At 42.4% G+C, this 20,248-nt stretch overlaps 1 protein-coding gene across 1 annotated transcript in view; it reads right to left on the bottom strand.

The window, feature by feature from the left end:
• The window catches only part of LOC131938783 (Kv channel-interacting protein 4), a 197,698-nt gene extending 179,900 nt beyond the window's left edge, over positions 1 to 17,798 (bottom strand). The window contains exon 1 of the mRNA XM_059296962.1: positions 17,594 to 17,798. Within this exon, the coding sequence (XP_059152945.1) occupies position 17,594 (1 nt within the window). The 5' untranslated portion in view covers positions 17,595 to 17,798. The remainder of the gene's footprint in view (positions 1 to 17,593) is intronic.
• Positions 17,799 to 20,248: the final 2,450 nt, after the last annotated feature.

Genomic DNA, 20,248 nt, shown 5'->3' with positions numbered 1-20,248 from the left:
ACACGTGTATTTTGTCTATCCTAATCCCAGCTACACGTGTATTTTGTCTATCCTAATCCCAGCTACACGTGTATTTGGTCTATCCTAATCCCAGCTACACGTGTATTTTGTCTATCCTAATCCCAGCTACACGTGTATTTTGTCTATCCTAATCCCAGCTACACGTGTATTTGGTCTATCCTAATCCCAGCTACACGTGTATTTGGTCTATCCTAATCCCAGCTACACGTGTATTTTGTCTATCCTAATCCCAGCTACACGTGTATTTTGTCTATCCTAATCCCAGCTACACGTGTATTTGGTCTATCCTAATCCCAGCTACATGTGTATTTGGTCTATCCTAATCCCAGCTACACGTGTATTTTGTCTATCCTAATCCCAGCTACACGTGAATTTGGTCTATCCTAATCCCAGCTACACGTGTATTTTGTCTATCCTAATCCCAGCTACACGTGTATTTGGTCTATCCTAATCCCAGCTACACGTGCATTTTGTCTATCCTAATCCCAGCTACACGTGTATTTTGTCTATCCTAATCCCAGCTACACGTGTATTTTGTCTATCCAAATCCCAGCTACACGTGTATTTGGTCTATCCTAATCCCAGCTACACGTGTATTTGGTCTATCCTAATCCCAGCTACACGTGCATTTTGTCTATCCTAATCCCAGCTACACGTGTATTTGGTCTATCCTAATCCCAGCTACACGTGTATTTTGTCTATCCTAATCCCAGCTACACGTGTATTTGGTCTATCCTAATCCCAGCTACATGTGTATTTTGTCTATCCTAATCCCAGCTACACGTGTATTTTGTCTATCCTAATCCCAGCTACACGTGTATTTGGTCTATCCTAATCCCAGCTACATGTGTATTTTGTCTATCCTAATCCCAGCTACACGTGTATTTTGTCTATCCTAATCCCAGCTACACGTGTATTTTGTCTATCCTAATCCCAGCTACACGTGTATTTTGTCTATCCTAATCCCAGCTACACGTGTATTTTGTCTATCCTAATCCCAGAAAAGTTGCCTTGGCTGCTGGAGTATCCAAACTACGTCATCACCCAGGGCCAGACGTGAAAGGATCACGTGTCTTTACCTGATGTTCCAACACGACCAATCAGACAGTGGTCTGTGGTGGTGTTAAACGCCGGCTCAATTGATTGGTTAAATCAAGCTAATGAGGCATGTTTTCTCCATTAGCACGGCATATGTCTGAGCGTATATTGTTGATACAAAACAAACCGTTATCCCCCCCCCCCCCCACACAAGTCTGACGCCAGACACGCCCCTGCGCAAACAGGGGCGAACGTATCGTCATGAGAGCAGTGATAATAAGCATCAATTTCTTGGCGTGCTGCTCTATTTTTAGATGAAAATCTGCTCTCTAAAATAGGAAAACAATTTTACTCTACTAGATGACGCTGGGAGGTGGGGGGGAGACATCGAACAGGCTACAGGAATTCCTGGAGGGATTTAGGTCTGGCAAGATACTTAGTGGATACATGTTGTCAGATATTTGTGGATAATAGTTGGATAATTAAATCCCCCCTTTGCGGAATGTGTTTGCAAAAGCGAATATGGTATAGTGGCTCAAAGTCTAATCAAAGCGAATATGGTACCCCCCCCCCCCTTTCTCATTAATTTGTGTTGATTTATACAGGTCTGTGTACGATTTTCTTACTGACATGAGATGTCACTGTCCCTTAGTGGAATCAAATGTCACTGTCCGTGAATGGCATCAAATGACACTGTCCGTCAATGGCATCAAATGACACTGTCCGTTAATGACATCAAATGACACTGTCCGTTAATGGCATCAAATGACACTGTCCTTTAATGGCATCAAATGGCACTGTCCGTTAATGGCATCAAATGACACTGTCCGTTAGTGGAATTAAATGACACTGTCCGTTAATGGCATCAAATGTCACTGTCCGTTAATGGCATCAAATGACACCGTCCGTTAATGGCATCTAATGACACCGTCCGTTAATGGCATCAAATGACACTGTCCGTTAATGGCATCAAATGACACTGTCCGTTAATGGCATCAAATGACACTGTCCGTTAGTGGAATCAAATGACACTGTCCTTTAATGGCATCAAATGACACTGTCCGTTAATGGCATCAAATGTCACTGCCCTTTGGTTTAACTAAAAAGTGTCGGCTGGGTAATAAGATGAAGATTTGTGGGATACTTGTATCAGGATAAGTGTCATGTTTGATGTCTGAGATGATACTAAACCGACACTTGTATCAGGATAAGTGTCATGTTTGATTGATGTATGAGATGATACTAGACCGACACTTGTATCTTGTTGAAATGTTGCGATGAGTCTGGGCCAGGGAATTGTATTATCTATGTCTTTCTCCTATTTCAGCCTAATTAAAAGTTAATATTTTAAAACACGATAAAACAGAGTAGGAGGAGACAATTGATTTAATGTTGAATACAGTCAACAAACTACATAGGTTATTAAAGACTAGAGAGTTTCTTTCAGCACCTCCCATTCTCCCCCCCCCCCCCCCAGCACGTCTACTTCAACCAGTGTCCGCCGAACCCCGGAATTTAATTGCCCACAGATAAAAAATGTGTGAAAGAAACACTGTCTAATAAATTTGTATCCTTTATACTAACTTTGAGTCGAAGAAAGAGAAAAAAAAGTGGTCGGACGAATATGTATAACAGATTCACATGTATAACAGATTCACATGTATAACAGATTCACATGTATAATAGATTCACATGTATAACAGATTCACATGTATAACAGACCTTGATGGGAATCGGCGTTTTAACGACTTGATTAGCTCAGTCAAGTTGAGCAATTCTAGTCTAGCACGGCAAAACTACGACAACATTTCCTTCTGCTGCATGCAGATGTTAAGTACAAGAAAACACTCGCTGAACTAAGGTGGAGTCGCGCATTTTTTACTGCTGTCTGTAAGGCTACAGCAGAAGTCATAATGTTTAGCAGTAAAATTTATTTTGTTGTTTTTTGTGTGAAAATCATATTTAATGGTTTTGGTCTTTAAACACAATGATGTTGATCAGAGGCGTAGCGAGGGGGGGGGGGGCGGACCGCATCGGGTGACACCATTTAGGGGGGTGACACCAAGGCAAAAAATAGCAAAATATATAGAGAAAAACTTGAGGGGGTGCAAAACGAAAGTTTGGGGGGGGGGGGTGCAAATCAAAAGTTTGAGGGGGGGGGGGGCCAAATCGAAAACTTGAGGGGGGTGCAAATCGAAAGTTTGAGGGGTCGCTACGCCTCTGGGAGGTGACACCATTAAGTGCCGCACCGGGTATCACCCGACCTCGCTACGCCACTGATGTTGATGCACTGTTCTTTTTGGGGCATTCGTAAAGTAAGTGCCTATGTTTTGAATTATTTTTTTAAATTATATTTTGTTTCTGTTAAGAAGGGTTCGCATATGCACTAGTAGGGTTTCGGTTCCGATTTAGGATATATATATATATATATATATATATATATATATATATATATATATATATATCCTCTAGAAAGCGGCCAACGCTATTAAAACAACCTGTCCTATTTTAACACCACTGATCCCATATAAAAGCTACCAGACAGGCCTACCAGATGTATGTGCTAAGAAATGCTCACGAGCTGATGAAACCTAAGCGAGACTCCAGTACCAAAGAGCTGCTATTGATTGTATAAGAGCATTAGACTTGTACCCAGATGTGATTTGATAGAGGCCTCCCACTAGAGGGAACAGTCTTGTCCAGGGGCGGAGACAGGCAGGGGGGACATGACTATAGTCTAGACAGGCAGGGAAACTCGACCATAGTCTAGACAGGCAGGGAAACTCGACCATAGACAGGCAGGGAAACTCTACCATAGTCTAGACAGGCAGGGAATAAAGACTATAGGCTAGACAATCAAAGAAACACGACCATAGCTTAGAATAAGAATGGTTTTAATCGGCCAAGAATATATAATAAATATAGCGACCCCATCTAGCTACCCTAATCTAGTGACCCCATCTAGGGCACTAGAGACCCATCTAGTGACCCCATTTAGTGCACTACCATCTAGTGACTCTATCTAGTGCACTAACATATAGTGACCCCATCTAGCGACCCCATCTAGTGCACTAACATCTAGTGACCCCATCTAGCGACCCCATCTAGTGACCCCATCTAGTTACCCCATTTAGTGCACTAGCATCTAGTGACCCCATCTAGTGACCCCATCTAGCGACCCCATCTAGTGCACTAGCATCTAGTGACCCCATCTAGTGACCCCATCTAGCGACCCCATCTAGTGCACTAGCATCTAGTGACCCCATCTAGCGACCCCATCTAGTGCACTAGCATCTAGTGACCTCATCTAGTGACCCCATCTAGTGCACTAGCATCTAGTGACCCCATCTAGTGACCCCATCTAGTTACCCCATTTAGTGCACTAATATCTAGTGACCCCCCATCTAGTGCACTAACATCTAGTGATCCCATCTAGTGCACTAACATCTAGTGACCCCCATCTAGTGCACTAGCATCTTGAGACCCCATGTACTAAAACAAAGTTTACACGAATCTAAAACCAATAGCCAGGATCGCTGACGACACTCAGTGTTACGTTATTTTGTTACTGTCAGTTCAATCTGTTCTATGAAATGAGCAAATAATTTTACGTGCGTTTCCTTGACAGTGTACATGACCCTCCCCTCCACCCCCTCCCCACCACGCCTGCCCTTTACATTTTGACACATGTTTTGCAAAAGAGGGTAAGGGGTGGGGGGGGGGGTGGAATCACGGTACACACTGGTCATTTGATTTAGTCCTTTCATCTTATGACCGTTTGAGTGCGGTCTCTTTCTTAAGACAGTTTAAAGATACAGCCACCTGACATAACCACCATAAGACACCATCTACGCCAGCATCAGACACCATCTACACCAGCATCAGACACCATCTACGCCAGCATCAGACACCATCTACACCAGCATCAGACACCATCTACACCACCATAAGACACCATCTACACCAGCATCAGACACCATCTACACCAGCATCAGACACCATCTACACCAGCATCAGACACCACCTGACAACACCACCATCCATAAGACACCACCTTACAACACCACCATAAGACACCATCTACACCACCATAAGACACCATCTACACCACTATAAGACACCATCTACACCACCATAACACCATCTACACCAGCATAAGACACCATCTACACCAGCATCAGACACCATCTACACCACCATTAGACACCATCTACACCAGCATCAGACACCACCTGACAACACCACCATCACGACGACATCCACATGTTGTTTAAACAAACATTCTGTGTGCCGTGTGCTACCATTATGGTGGTCTTCCAATAGCCGAGCAAGCAATCCACCGTTTGAAACACACGCACGTTGTGTGAATCAGAAAATTCATTCATTTATTTTATTTGTTTGTAAACAGCGACTGGAGTGTATGTGTAGATCGTTGTAGCATGCGTGGGACCAATTTTCTTCGACAACAACCAGACAAACAGACGTAACTACACGCACACGCACTCACGCACGCACACACACACACACCTTACTAACAAGCGAATGGGGAAAGTCTTGTGGCAAAAAGGGAAAAAGTCACATACGTTTGAAACTAAATATCGATTGGCTACATTTATTTTCAATGAGCGAAACTGTTGAATAGGTGTAAAAATAAACGTTTATACAACCCAGTTTTCAGATGAAACATTGGCATTAAAAAATGTCTAGAACCAAATTAAATCCTAAAGTGTTTATCTATTCAAATCACACAATTAAATATGCTTACATTTTTAGAACAGAGATGCGAGAATTGTTTATTCAAACTGTGTTGGCTGTTTGTATGTCTAGTTTATGTAGGAGATGGTGATATATGTAGAGCTAGTCTAAGTATGTGATGGTGATATATGTAAAGGCTAGTTTATGTAGGAGATAGTGATACATGTATGGCTAGTTTATGTAGGAGATGGTGATATATGTAGAGCTAGTTTATGTATGTGATGATGATATATATAAAGGCTAGTTTATGTAGGAGATGGTGATTATGTAGAGCTAGTTTATGTAGGAGATGGTGATAGATATAGGTCTAGCTAGTACCATGATTATCTAGTTTGTGTGGCTAATGTACACACACACATATATATATATATATATATATATATATATATATATATATATATATATATATATATATATATATATATATATATACATATATATATATATATATATATATGTATATATATATATATATATATATATATATATATATATATATATATATATATATATATATATATACTGACGTCTGCGTGAGCGCTAGACGGATGATTGAGGGCCTACTGTGATGCTCGCGTCTTTAATTTCGGGCCACTTGTCCCTGTCAATAGCCCAGTCAATGTCCAGCTTGGTCACGTGATGGCCACTCCAGCCACTTGGGCTGACCAGCGTAACGTGATCAGTGCTCCCAGCCCCACACTCAGTGAGTACTGACCTCTAGTTGACCCGGGTACTGCCTGCTTCATGAGTACTGACCTCTAGTTGACCCGGGTACTGCCTGCTTCATGAGTACTGACCTCTAGTTGACCCGGGTACTGCCTGCTTCATGAGTACTGACCTCTAGTTGACCCGGATACTGCCTGCTTCATGAGTACTGACCTCTAGTTGACCCGGGTACTGCCTGCTTCATGAGTACTGACCTCTAGTTGACCCGGATACTGCCTGCTTCATGAGTACTGACCTCTAGTTGACCCGGGTACTGCCTGCTTCATGAGTACTGACCTCTAGTTGACCCGGGTACTGCCTGCTTCATGAGTACTGACCTCTAGTTGACCCGGGTACTGCCTGCTTTATGAGTACTGACCTCTAGTTGACCCGGGTACTGCCTGCTTCATGAGTACTGACCTCTAGTTGACCCGGGTACTGCCTGCTTCATGAGTACTGACCTCTAGTTGACCCGGGTACTGCCTGCTTCATGAGTACTGACCTCTAGTTGACCCGGGTACTGCCTGCTTCATGAGTACTGACCTCTAGTTGACCCGGGTACTGCCTGCTTCATGAGTACTGACCTCTAGTTGACCCGGGTACTGCCTGCTTCATGAGTACTGACCTCTAGTTGACACGGGTACTGCCTGCTTCATGAGTACTGACCTCTAGTTGACCCGGGTACTGCCTGCTTTATGAGTACTGACCTCTAGTTGACCCGGGTACTGCCTGCTTCATGAGTACTGACCTCTCGTTGACCCGGGTACTGCCTGCTTCATGAGTACTGACCTCTAGTTGACCCGGGTACTGCCTGCTTCATGAGTACTGACCTCTAGTTGACCCGGGTACTGCCTGCTTCATGAGTACTGACCTCTAGTTGACCCGGGTACTGCCTGCTTCATGAGTACTGACCTCTAGTTGACCCGGGTACTGCCTGCTTCATGAGTACTGACCTCTAGTTGACCCGGGTACTGCCTGCTTCATGAGTACTGACCTCTAGTTGACCCGGGTACTGCCTGCTTCATGAGTACTGACCTCTAGTTGACCCGGGTACTGCCTACTACTGCCCTCTGATTGACCAGGGTACTACCCACGTGGCTACCCTGAGTACCATCCTATTGCACTGACTTGTGTTTAGTGTGGCCACTTACATGACAAATAGACAAACATTGATGTATTCTGATTATTCATACAAACACATTTTGTATATAAACATACGTATACACACATACATACACATATATACAATACATACAACAATATATATATACACAATCAAATACACATGTTCATTTTCTATACATAACGCCGAGTTAATTTTTTATCAGTATTCTCTGATCACGTGATCTATCGGAAGTCCAGAAAAAACCTACTGACGATAAAGTATGTAAATATAGCGTCTAACTTATACATCGACCCTCGGATATTTCATTAGCTGGATGTCAGTTTGTGTGAGACTGAACTGTTTACAATTTATGATGGTCGTTGCCATAGTAACGCTTTAACCGTGTGTGTGATGTTAGGCTTATGTTACGGCGTAACATATGATATTTCTGATGTCCCACATACTAGTTCTCGGTGTCCCACATACAAGTTTCTGATGTCCCACATACAAGTTCCTGGTGTCCCACATACAAGTTTCTGGTGCCCCACATACAAGTTGTGTCCCACATACAAGTTGTGTCCCACATACAAGTTCCTGGTGTCCCACATACTAGTTCTTGGTGTCCCACATACAAGTTGTGTCCCACATACAAGTTCCTGGTGCCCCACATACAAGTTGTGTCCCACATACAAGTTGTGTCCCACATACAAGTTCCTGGTGTCCCACATACTAGTTCTTGGTGTCCCACATACAAGTTGTGTCCCACATACAAGTTGTGTCCCACATACAAGTTCCTGGTGTCCCACATACTAGTTCTTGGTGTCCCACATACAAGTTGTGTCCCACATACAAGTTCCTGGTGTCCCACATACAAGTTGTGCCCCACATATAAGTTGTGTCCCACATATAAGTTGTGCCCCACATACATGTTGTGCCCGCATACACGTTCCTGATGTCCCACGTACAAGTTCCTGGTGCCCCGCATACAAGTTGTGTCCCACATACAAGTTGTGCCCCACATACAAGTTGTGCCCCACATACACGTTCCTGATGTCCCACATACAAGTTGTTTCCTAAATACAAGTTCCTGGTGTCCCACATACAAGCTGTGTCCCACATACAAGTTGTGCCCCATATACAAGTTGTGCCCCACATACAAGTTCCTGGTGCCCCACATACAAGTTGTTTCCTAAATACAAGTTCTTGGTGCCCCACATACAAGTTGTTTCCTAAATACAAGTTCCTGGTGTCCCACATACAAGTTGTGCCCCACATACAAGTTGTGTCCCACATACAAGTTGTGTCCCACATACAAGTTCCTGGTGTCCCACATACTAGTTCTTGGTGTCCCACATACAAGTTGTGTCCCACATACAAGTTCCTGGTGCCCCACATACAAGTTGTGTCCCACATACAAGTTGTGTCCCACATACAAGTTCCTGGTGTCCCACATACTAGTTCTTGGTGTCCCACATACAAGTTGTGTCCCACATACAAGTTGTGTCCCACATACAAGTTCCTGGTGTCCCACATACTAGTTCTTGGTGTCCCACATACAAGTTGTGTCCCACATACAAGTTCCTGGTGTCCCACATACAAGTTGTGCCCCACATATAAGTTGTGTCCCACATATAAGTTGTGCCCCACATACATGTTGTGCCCGCATACACGTTCCTGATGTCCCACGTACAAGTTCCTGGTGCCCCGCATACAAGTTGTGTCCCACATACAAGTTGTGCCCCACATACAAGTTGTGCCCCACATACACGTTCCTGATGTCCCACATACAAGTTGTTTCCTAAATACAAGTTCCTGGTGTCCCACATACAAGCTGTGTCCCACATACAAGTTGTGCCCCATATACAAGTTGTGCCCCACATACAAGTTCCTGGTGCCCCACATACAAGTTGTTTCCTAAATACAAGTTCTTGGTGCCCCACATACAAGTTGTTTCCTAAATACAAGTTCCTGGTGTCCCACATACAAGTTGTGCCCCACATACAAGTTGTGCCCCGCATACAAGTTGTGCCCCAAATACAAGTTGTGCCCCACATACAAGTTGTGCCCCACATACACGTTCCTGATGTCCCACGTACAAGTTCCTGGTGCCCCACATACAAGTTGTTTCCTAAATACAAGTTCCTGGTGTCCCACATACAAGTTGTGTCCCACATACAAGTTGTGTCCCACATACAAGTTGTGTCCCACGTACAAGTTCCTGGTGTCCCACATACAAGTTCCTGGTGTCCCACATACAAGTTCCTGGTGTCCCACATACAAGTTTCTGGTGTCCTACATACAAGTTCCTGGTGTCCCACATACAAGTTTCTGGTGTCCCACATACAAGTTGTGTCCCACATACAAGTTCCTGGTGTCCCACATACAAGTTCCTGCGTGCCACATACAAGTTCCTGATGTCCCACATACAAGTTTCTGGTGTCCCACATACAAGTTTCTGGTGTCCCACATGCAAGTTTCTGGTGTCCCACATACAAGTTCCTGATGTCCCACATACAAGTTGTGTTCTACATACAAGTTGTGTCCCACATACAAATTGTGCCCCTCATACAAGTTCTTGGTGTCCCATATACAAGTTCCTGGTTTCCCACATACAAGTTCCTGTAACAAAATGTTACTGAGGCTGTCTCGCATCTCTCTCATAACTTATAAGTTACGGCTGATTAATTCACATTTTTATGAACACAAATGAGTCTGGATATTATTTTTTCCACTAAATTTGGCTGTCCTTTTGGCCAACAGATCTCCCATAATTCCTGGTGAGTCTCCTTATGGAGAGCACAGGTCGCTATCAATAACTGTAGAAAAAAAAGTCACAGGAAAAAGTCACAGAAAAAAAGTCACAGGAAATTGAGTCGCGGGGAGGAGTAGATAGTTTAGATATTTCTCAGTGAGTTGTATTAGTATAACATTTTTAAAAAAAAGAGTCATTAAGAAAGAAAGCTCACAACGTACCATCACAACAGTCATAAGTCGACTATTTGGGGGAGGATATAGAAATAAAATATATGTTTGTCACAGCGCGAATATACACAATCAACGCGCACCTGTATAGGTGGCGTTGACACAATTTGTAACGTATGTCCGTCGTGGTTTCAAGGGTTCCACGATATTGATACCTTAAGATACCCTGATATTTCGATATACTACTATGTCGCGATGTCGTATTTGAAATATCATCGGCGCGGCCGTAGGTTCTATTTTTTGCACTGACAAAATCCGATCGCAAATTATGTGAGTCGGGTGTGTCTTGACCTGCGTCGAACGTCTTAGAATTCATCACCGAACCGCTGGGGTTCGATCGAAGACAGGTTAAGAACCACTGGCCTATATATATATATATATATATATATCTATATATATATATATATATATATATATATATATATATATATATATATATATATATAGATATATATATATATATATATATATATAGATATATATAGATATATATATATATATATATATATATATATATATATATATATATATATATATATATATATATATATATAGATATATATAGATATATATATATATATATATATATATATATATATATATATATATATATATATATATATATATATATATAGATATAGATATATATAGATATATATAGATATATATATATATATAGATATATATATATATATATATATCTATATATATATATATATATATATATATATATATATATATATATATATATATATATATATATATATATATATCGTTTATGAAAAAAAGTTGAACGAAAGGGTTATCGATGTGGCGGATGTCACAGAAGTGTAAATTATTTCTATAGGTACGAGAGACAGACAACCAGTTGGTGATGAGCATAAAACTCCCACGTGTTGCTGATATATTAGCACATAGCTAGTTGGCCCATATGTTGCTGACATATTAGCACATAGCTAGTTGGCTCATACGTTGCTGACATATTAGCACATAGCTTTGGCTCATATGTTACTGACATATTAGCACATAGCTAGTTGGCTCATATGTTGCTGATATATTAGCACATAGCTAGTTGGCTCATATGTTGCTGACATATTAGCACATAGCTAGTTGGCTCATATGTTGCTGACATATTAGCACATAGCTAGTTGGCTCATATGTTGCTGATGTATTAGCACATAGCTAGTTGGCTCATATGTTGCTGACATACAAGCACATAGCTTTGGCTCATATGTTGCTGATATATTAGCACATAGCTAGTTGGCTCATATGTTGCTGACATATTAGCACATAGCTAGTTGGCTCATATGTTGCTGACATATTAGCACATAGCTAGTTGGCTCATACGTTGCTGACATATTAGCACATAGCTAGTTGGCTCATACGTTGCTGACATATTAGCACATAGCTAGTTGGCTCATATGTTGCTGACATATTAGCACATAGCTAGTTGGCTCATATGTTGCTGACATATTAGCACATAGCTAGTTGGCTCATATGTTGCTGACATATTAGCACATAGCTAGTTGGCTCATATATTCCCACCTCTCGCTAAATGGGGCTAGCAAGATAGGACCAGACCAACTAATAGAAAAACGATACAGAAGTTCCACAAGGAAATCGATGGAGCCGGGATTTTGGGCGGAAATTTGAAATCTGAAGACGGTCCGGTTTCTGCCTGACTGAGCCGTAAGGGTCGCTTTGTTAGTCACGCTTGGTTGGTCAAGGAAGTTTCCAGTGACCAATGCGGGATGCGTGTAATGGCCACTGTTGGACTGTGATGTTCTGCTATAATGACTGTACCAAGTGGCATATCATGCAGCTGTGTTGTACGGCTAATTTATAACGTAGTTGTTGTATCTTGCTGTACAACATTGTTGTATGACGTTGTTGTATGATGTTGTTGTATGACGTTGTTGTATGACGTTGTTGTATGACGTTGTTGTATGACGTTGTTGTATGACGTTGCTGTATGACGTTGTTGTATAACGTTGTTGTATGACGTTGTTGTATGACGTTGGCTGATTTTTTTAAATTAAAAAATAGTGAATTAAAATGTCCTTTTGATTTTAATGAATTAATTAATGATAACTAATTAGAAATGTCAAATTAATCTGTTTTTTGCTTATTATTTCAGCTTGTTTTTAACCATATAACAACTTGTCTCATGTCACCATTTGTCTCACCATATCACCACAAAGTGTCTCACCATATCACCACCACTTGTCTCACCATATCACCACCACTTGTTTCACCATATACCACCACTTGTCTCACCATATCACCACCACTTGTCTCACCATATCACCACCACTTGTCTCACCATATCACCACCACTTTTCTCACCATATCACCACAACGTGTCTCACCATATCACCACAACGTGTCTCACCATATCACTACCACTTGTCTCACCATATCACCACCACTTGTCTCACCATATCACCACCACTTGTCTCACCATATCAATCACCACTTGTCTCACCATATCACCACCACTTGTCTCACCATATCACCACCACTTGTCTCACCATATCACTACCACTTGTCTCACCATATCACCACCACTTGTTTCACCATATACCACCACTTGTCTCACCATATCACCACCACTTGTCTCACCATATCACCACCACTTGTCTCACCATATCACCACCACTTTTCTCACCATATCACCACAACGTGTCTCACCATATCACCACAACGTGTCTCACCATATCACTACCACTTGTCTCACCATATCACCACCACTTGTCTCACCATATCACCACCACTTGTCTCACCATATCAATCACCACTTGTCTCACCATATCACCACCACTTGTCTCACCATATCACCACCACTTGTCTCACCATATCACTACCACTTGTCTCACCATATCACCACCACTTGTCTCACCATATCACCACAACGTGTCTCACCATATCACCACAACGTGTCTCAACATATCACTACCACTTGTCTCACCATATCAGCACTTATCTCGCTATATCACCACCACTTGTCTCACCATATCACCACAACGTGTCTCAACATATCACTACCACTTGTCTCACCATATCAGCACTTATCTCGCTATATCACCACCACTTGTCTCACCATATCACCACCACTTGTCTCACCATATCAGCACTTATCTCTCTATATCACCACAACGTGTCTCACCATATCACCACAACGTGTCTCACCATATCACCACCACTTGTCTCACCATATCAGCACTTATCTCGCTATATCACCACAACGTGTCTCACCATATCACCACAACGTGTCTCACCATATCGCCACCACTTGTCTCACCATATCACCACCACTTGTTTCACCATATACCACCACTTGTCTCATCATATGACCACCACTTGTCTCACCATATCACCACCACTTGTCTCACCATATCCCCACCACTTGTCTCACCATATCACCACAACGTGTCTCACCATATCACCACAACGTGTCTCACCATATCACTACCACTTGTCTCACCATATCAGCACTTATCTCGCTATATCACCACCACTTGTCTCACCATATCCCCACCACTTGTCTCACCATATCACCACCACTTGTCTCACCATATCACCACCACTTGTCTCACCATATCACCACCACTTGTCTCATCATATCCTCACCACTTGTCTCACCATATCACCACAACGTGTCTCACCATATCACCACCACTTGTCTCACCATATCAGCACTTATCTCGCTATATCACCACCACTTGTCTCACCATATCACCGCCACTTGTCTCACCATATCCCCACCACTTGTCTCACCATATCCCCACCACTTGTCTCACCATATCACCACAACGTGTCTCACCATATCACCACCACTTGTCTCACCATATCAGCACTTATCTCGCTATATCACCACCACTTGTCTCACCATATCACCACCACTTGTCTCACCACACCCCCACCACTTGTCTCACCATATCACCACCACTTGTCTCACCATATCACCACCACTTGTCTCACCATATCACCACCACTTGTCTCACCATATCACTACCACTTGTCTCACCATATCACCACCACTTGTCTCACCATATCACCACCACTTGTCTCACCACTTTTTCGCCGTGTATCCATAGTTGATATCGGAATACTTGCCCTCTACTTCAGCTCGTGACGGATGATTAATTCGACAGAACATAAGTTGTCTCTGGCAGTAGTCGTGTGTTTAGAGCACATCAATTCTGTGGCAGCTGGCCAAAGTCAGATAAGTGGCCTTTGTGGGAGCTGGCCAAAGTCAGGGGAGATAAGTGGCCTTTGTGGGAGCTGGCCAAAGTCAGGGGAGATAAGTGGCCTTTGTGGGAGCTGGCCAAAGTCAGGGGAGATAAGTGGCCTTTGTGGGAGCTGGCCAAAGTCAGGGGAGATAAGTGGCCTTTGTGGGAGCTGGCCAAAGTCAGGGGAGATAAGTGGCCTTTGTGCGAGATGGCCAAATTCAGGGAAGATAAGTGGCCTTTGTGGGATATGGCCAAAGTCAGGGAAGATAAGTGGCCTTTGTGCGAGATGGCCAAAGTCAGGGAAGATAAGTGGCCTTTGTGGGAGATGGCCAAAGTCAGGGGAGATAAGTGGCCTTTGTGGGAGCTGGCCAAAGTCAGGGGAGATGAGTGGCCTTTGTGCGAGATGGCCAAAGTCAAGGGAGATAAGTGGCCTTTGTGTGAGATTGCCAAATTCAGGGAAGATAAGTGGCCTTTGTGGGAGATGGCCAAATTCAGGGAAGATAAGTGGCCTTTGTGGCAGCTGGCCAAAGTCAGGGGAGATAAGTGGCCTTTGTGGGAGCTGGCCAAAGTCAGGGGAGATAAGTGGCCTTTGTGGGAGCTGGCCAAAGTCAGGGGAGATAAGTGGCCTTTGTGGGAGCTGGCCAAAGTCAGGGGAGATAAGTGGCCTTTGTGCGAGATGGCCAAATTCAGGGAAGATAAGTGGCCTTTGTGGGAGATGGCCAAATCAGGGAAGATAAGTGGCCTTTGTGGGAGATGGCCAAAGTCAGGGAAGATAAGTGGCCTTTGTGGGAGATGGCCAAAGTCAGGGGAGATAAGTGGCCTTTGTGGGAGCTGGCCAAAGTCAGGGGAGATGAGTGGCCTTTGTGCGAGATGGCCAAAGTCAAGGGAGATAAGTGGCCTTTGTGTGAGATGGCCAAATTCAGGGAAGATAAGTGGCCTTTGTGGGAGATGGCCAAATTCAGGGAAGATAAGTGGCCTTTGTGGCAGCTGGCCAAAGTCAGGGGAGATAAGTGGCCTTTGTGGGAGCTGGCCAAAGTCAGGGGAGATAAGTGGCCTTTGTGGGAGCTAGCCAAAGTCAGGGGAGATAAGTGGCCTTTGTGCGAGATGGCCAAATTCAGGGAAGATAAGTGGCCTTTGTGGGAGATGGCCAAATTCAGGGAAGATAAGTGGCCTTTGTGGGAGATGGCCAAAGTCAGGGAAGATAAGTGGCCTTTGTGGGAGATGGCCAAAGTCAGGGGAGATAAGTGGCCTTTGTGGGAGCTGGCCAAAGTCAGGTGAGATAAGTGGCCTTTGTGCGAGATGGCCAAAGTCAAGGGAGATAAGTTGCCTTTGTGGCAGCTGGTGGCCAAAACTTAAGTCAGGGTGAGAAGTGGACTACAAATGCATGAGGCTAAATATTCTCAGGAAAATATCGTAGAGAGACTCATAGTTTTTCAAAGACACAAACGCACTTTCGTAGATAAACAAAGTTTAACATAGAACCCCTAATACAGACATCAACCTTAATACAGACATCAACTTCAATACACACATTTTAATGTAAACACAAAATTACACACAGACACAAACTCTAACACAAACTTAAACATAGACACAACATGTAACACAAACTTTAATACAATCACGAGCCGATGATGAAAACTGTAATAGTAAAGCGAACATGCAAGCTAAACTGACGCTGTAAATTACATGTCTGAGGCTTAAAAGAAAAGACGGGAGAAAAAAAAGAAACTTTAACGCAGACAAATTTTAATACAGACAAACGTTAAAGCAGACAAACTTGTATACAAACTTTAATACAAACTTTAATACAGAAAAAGTTTAATGCAGACAAACTTTATACAGACAAACTTTAATACAGACAAACTTTAATACAGACAAACTTTAATACAGACAAACTTTAATACAGACAAACTTTAATACAGACAAACTTTAATACAGACAAACTTTAATACAAACTTTAATACAGACAAACTTTAATACAAACTTTAATACAGACAAACTTTAATACAAACTTTAATACAGACAAACTTTAATACAGACAAACTTTAATACAAACTTTAATACAGACAAACTTTAATACAGACAAACTTTAATACTGACAAACTTTAATACAGACAAACTTTAATACAGACAAACTTTAATACAGACAAACTTTAATACAGACAAACTTTAATACAGACAAACTTTAATACAGACAAACTTTAATACAAACTTTAATACAGACAAACTTTAATACAGACAAACTTTAATACAAACTTTAATACAGACAAACTTTAATACAAACTTTAATACAGACAAACTTTAATACAGACAAACTTTAATACAGACAAACTTTAATACAGACAAACTTTAATACAGACAAACTTTAATACAGACAAACTTTAATACAGACAAACTTTAATACAGACAAACTTTAATACAGACAAACTTTAATACAGACAAACTTTAATACAGACAAACTTTAATACAAACTTTAATACAGACAAACTTTAATACAGACAAACTTTAATACAAACTTTAATACAGACAAACTTTAATACAAACTTTAATACAGACAAACTTTAATACAGACAAACTTTAATACAGACAAACTTTAATACAGACAAACTTTAATACAGACAAACTTTAATACAAACTTTAATACAGACAAACTTTAATACAGACAAATTTTAACACAGACACAAACTTGAACACAAACACAGACTTGAACACAAACACAAACTTGAACCAGCCAAACGCCGCCAAAACTTACTGTTAAGCCGGCCCGGTGAGTCTCATACTGTCGCATCTAGACCCTCCCCTGGAACCCTGCAGCTGACGGTATCCACGTGAAAATCCACGAGTGTATCCAAGATTATCCACGGGGAAATCCACGAGAGATTATCCAGAAGACAAGTCCAGATGGAAGCACGGCACAACTCATGGACTGTGTCGGAGAAAAGAACAACAAAAACACACGGGGTGGCCAGAAAAAAATCTTTTTTTCTAGCCAAATTTTGTCTGACTGTAAGAATGCCAAACTTTGTCGCGCTGTAAGAATGCCAAACTTTGACTGACTGAAAGAATGGAATCAATGGCGGGAAATTTTCGTCTGCGTCTTGGTGTGCGGGCTGACTTGGTGACTCGCTGGCGGGGAGGGGAGGGAGGAAGGGGTGGGCTAATGGAGTGGCATCAATGGAAGAAACTTCAAGCAGGTAAATGTGGCTCTTGAGGTCAGTCAAATCAGGTTGGTCAAGGGTGTTAGGTTGGTCAACGATGGTAGGTTGGTCAAGGGTGGTAGGTTGGTCAACGATGGTAGGTTGGTCAACGGTGGTAGGTTGGTTATGGGTTGTAGGTTGGTCAAGGGTGGTAGGTTGGTCAACGATGGTAGGTTGGTCAAGGGTGGTAGGTTGGTCAACGATGGTAGGTTGGTCAAGGGTGTTAGGTTGGTCAAGGGTGTTAGGTTGGTCAACGATGGTAGGTTGGTCAAGTGAGGTAGGTTGGTCAAATGAGGTAGGTTGGTTAAGGGAGGTAAGTTGGTAAAGGGGGGTAGGTTGGTTATAGTGGTAGGTTGGTAAACGGTGGTAGGTTGGTCAAGTATGGTAGGTTGAACGTAATAGGTGGGTTAAAGATTATAGGTTGTATAAAGTTTCATTACAAATGAATATTAAAGATTTTAGTATAACTAGGGAAGGCCGTTAGTTAAAGTATTACAGCCGGGACAATGACAGTCAACAGCTATTGATGTCCTGTTCAAATGACGCGCTAACGGTCAGCGGTGGCGTGACTGATGACGTCAGCAGTGTTTGTGAGAGAATTATTCTGCCCCGCTGAACTGCTGGCACTTTTCAATTATTTTCCTTTCAATCAAAGCGCGAGGACCGTGCCTGTCTGTGAGCTTCATCATATTCCGTCTCGGCCTCCTCCGTCCCAGCAACTCTAAAATAACAGGCTCTTCCCGGGGGGGGGGTGTAGGGGTGCCAGAATAGACGGGGGGTGTGCGAGATGCTGAAGTAGGGGGTATGTGAAAGGGGGCAGTGCGGAGACTCGCCAGTTAAGGAGGGGGAAGGGGAGAGGTCCCACAGAGAACTACGCAAGAATGGCTACAATTAATCGTAGGCCTCTATATGCCAGGAATGATTTGAGTCAAAGAATGGAATATCTGAGTTGTTACATAGTTGGTTTAGAGAGGTTTTGTGAGTAGGAGAAGTATTATGAAAACACGTTTTAGTCCCAAATAGATAAAAGAGATCAGTTTGTGCCGTATATTTTCTCTAAAATGTTATATGTATAAATTCCATTTTTTATCTACTCAGTTTTTAGTTTCGTCGATTCGATGCGCAATCTACTAGTAATCGTCTTTTGGTCACAATTTCTGGTCTGCACAGTACTAAGTTTAAAATGACCTTGAAATATGATTGGCGCCTTATTTGGAGGTTCAGCGACGTTTTCCCCATCGCTAACTAGCGTCAACTTTGTTAATAAACAAAGTCAAGTGTGAATTGCTTTGAGGACATAAGCACTTTAAATCTGTTAATAAACAAAGCTTTATAAGGGATAAGAAGTGTGAATAGGTTTGATGATATAAGCACTGTAAGTTTGGTTTGTAATTACAAATTTTAATAAGGGGCAAGAAATCATGGGCAAATATGCCTAGCTATAGGGTTTGTAAGTAGGTCACCAACTTCTTGTTTTCGTACTTGCCAGCTAGTATTTTTTAAACCAAATGTGAATATTTGATTCGATTATTAGTAAACTGTTTATAGTTGTTGCATTTTGGGTACTCTTGGTATTTTAAATTCTTGAAGCGAGGCCTAGGAATAAATAGCCACCGTGTTTTGTTTTTTAAACAAAGGGTATCGTGTTCTAGAGGCGTAGCGAGGGGGAGGCGGGGGGTAGATATGTCCCCGGGCGCGGACCCTACGGGGCGCCAAAATGGGTTGAAAAAAAATGTATAGCTCAATTTAGATGAAGTTGTGCATTATAAATATAAAAAAATGTATGGGGGGAGCGCCAAATTAAAAGTTTGTCCCCGGGGGTGGGGCGCCGAATCGAAAGTTTGTCCCCGGGAAGGGTCGCTACGCCTCTGTCAGGTTCACAACAATTTAGTTCAGAAATTCATATCTCTTCCTGGCTAACAAGATTTTGAAAAAGTTAAGCGAGAGAGACCGAGACTTACAAGCCCTAATAGGGCAAGTACCGTGTTAGATCCACGGTGTGTCTAGTATAGACAGAGGTGTACACAGAGGTGGGGTGGGATGGCCATGTTTGCACACCCCCCCCCCCCGTGTGTTCCTGTTTTGCCCTATCCTTAGGGCTTTAAGCTCGTGCCAGTCTGGTGACGTAGGTGAACTGTTTACTGAGACGGCTCAATACAGCCTCGTCTTATGATTCCAAATGGATGTGTTTTTTTATGTTTTATACGTGT

The sequence above is a fragment of the Physella acuta genome, unplaced genomic scaffold (assembly GCF_028476545.2).
Source record: "Physella acuta isolate Inbredline_101_S28 unplaced genomic scaffold, ASM2847654v3 ptg000257l, whole genome shotgun sequence".
In the NCBI taxonomy this organism is placed as follows: Eukaryota; Metazoa; Mollusca; class Gastropoda; family Physidae; genus Physella; species Physella acuta.
This window is presented reverse-complemented; position numbering and strand designations above follow the sequence as displayed.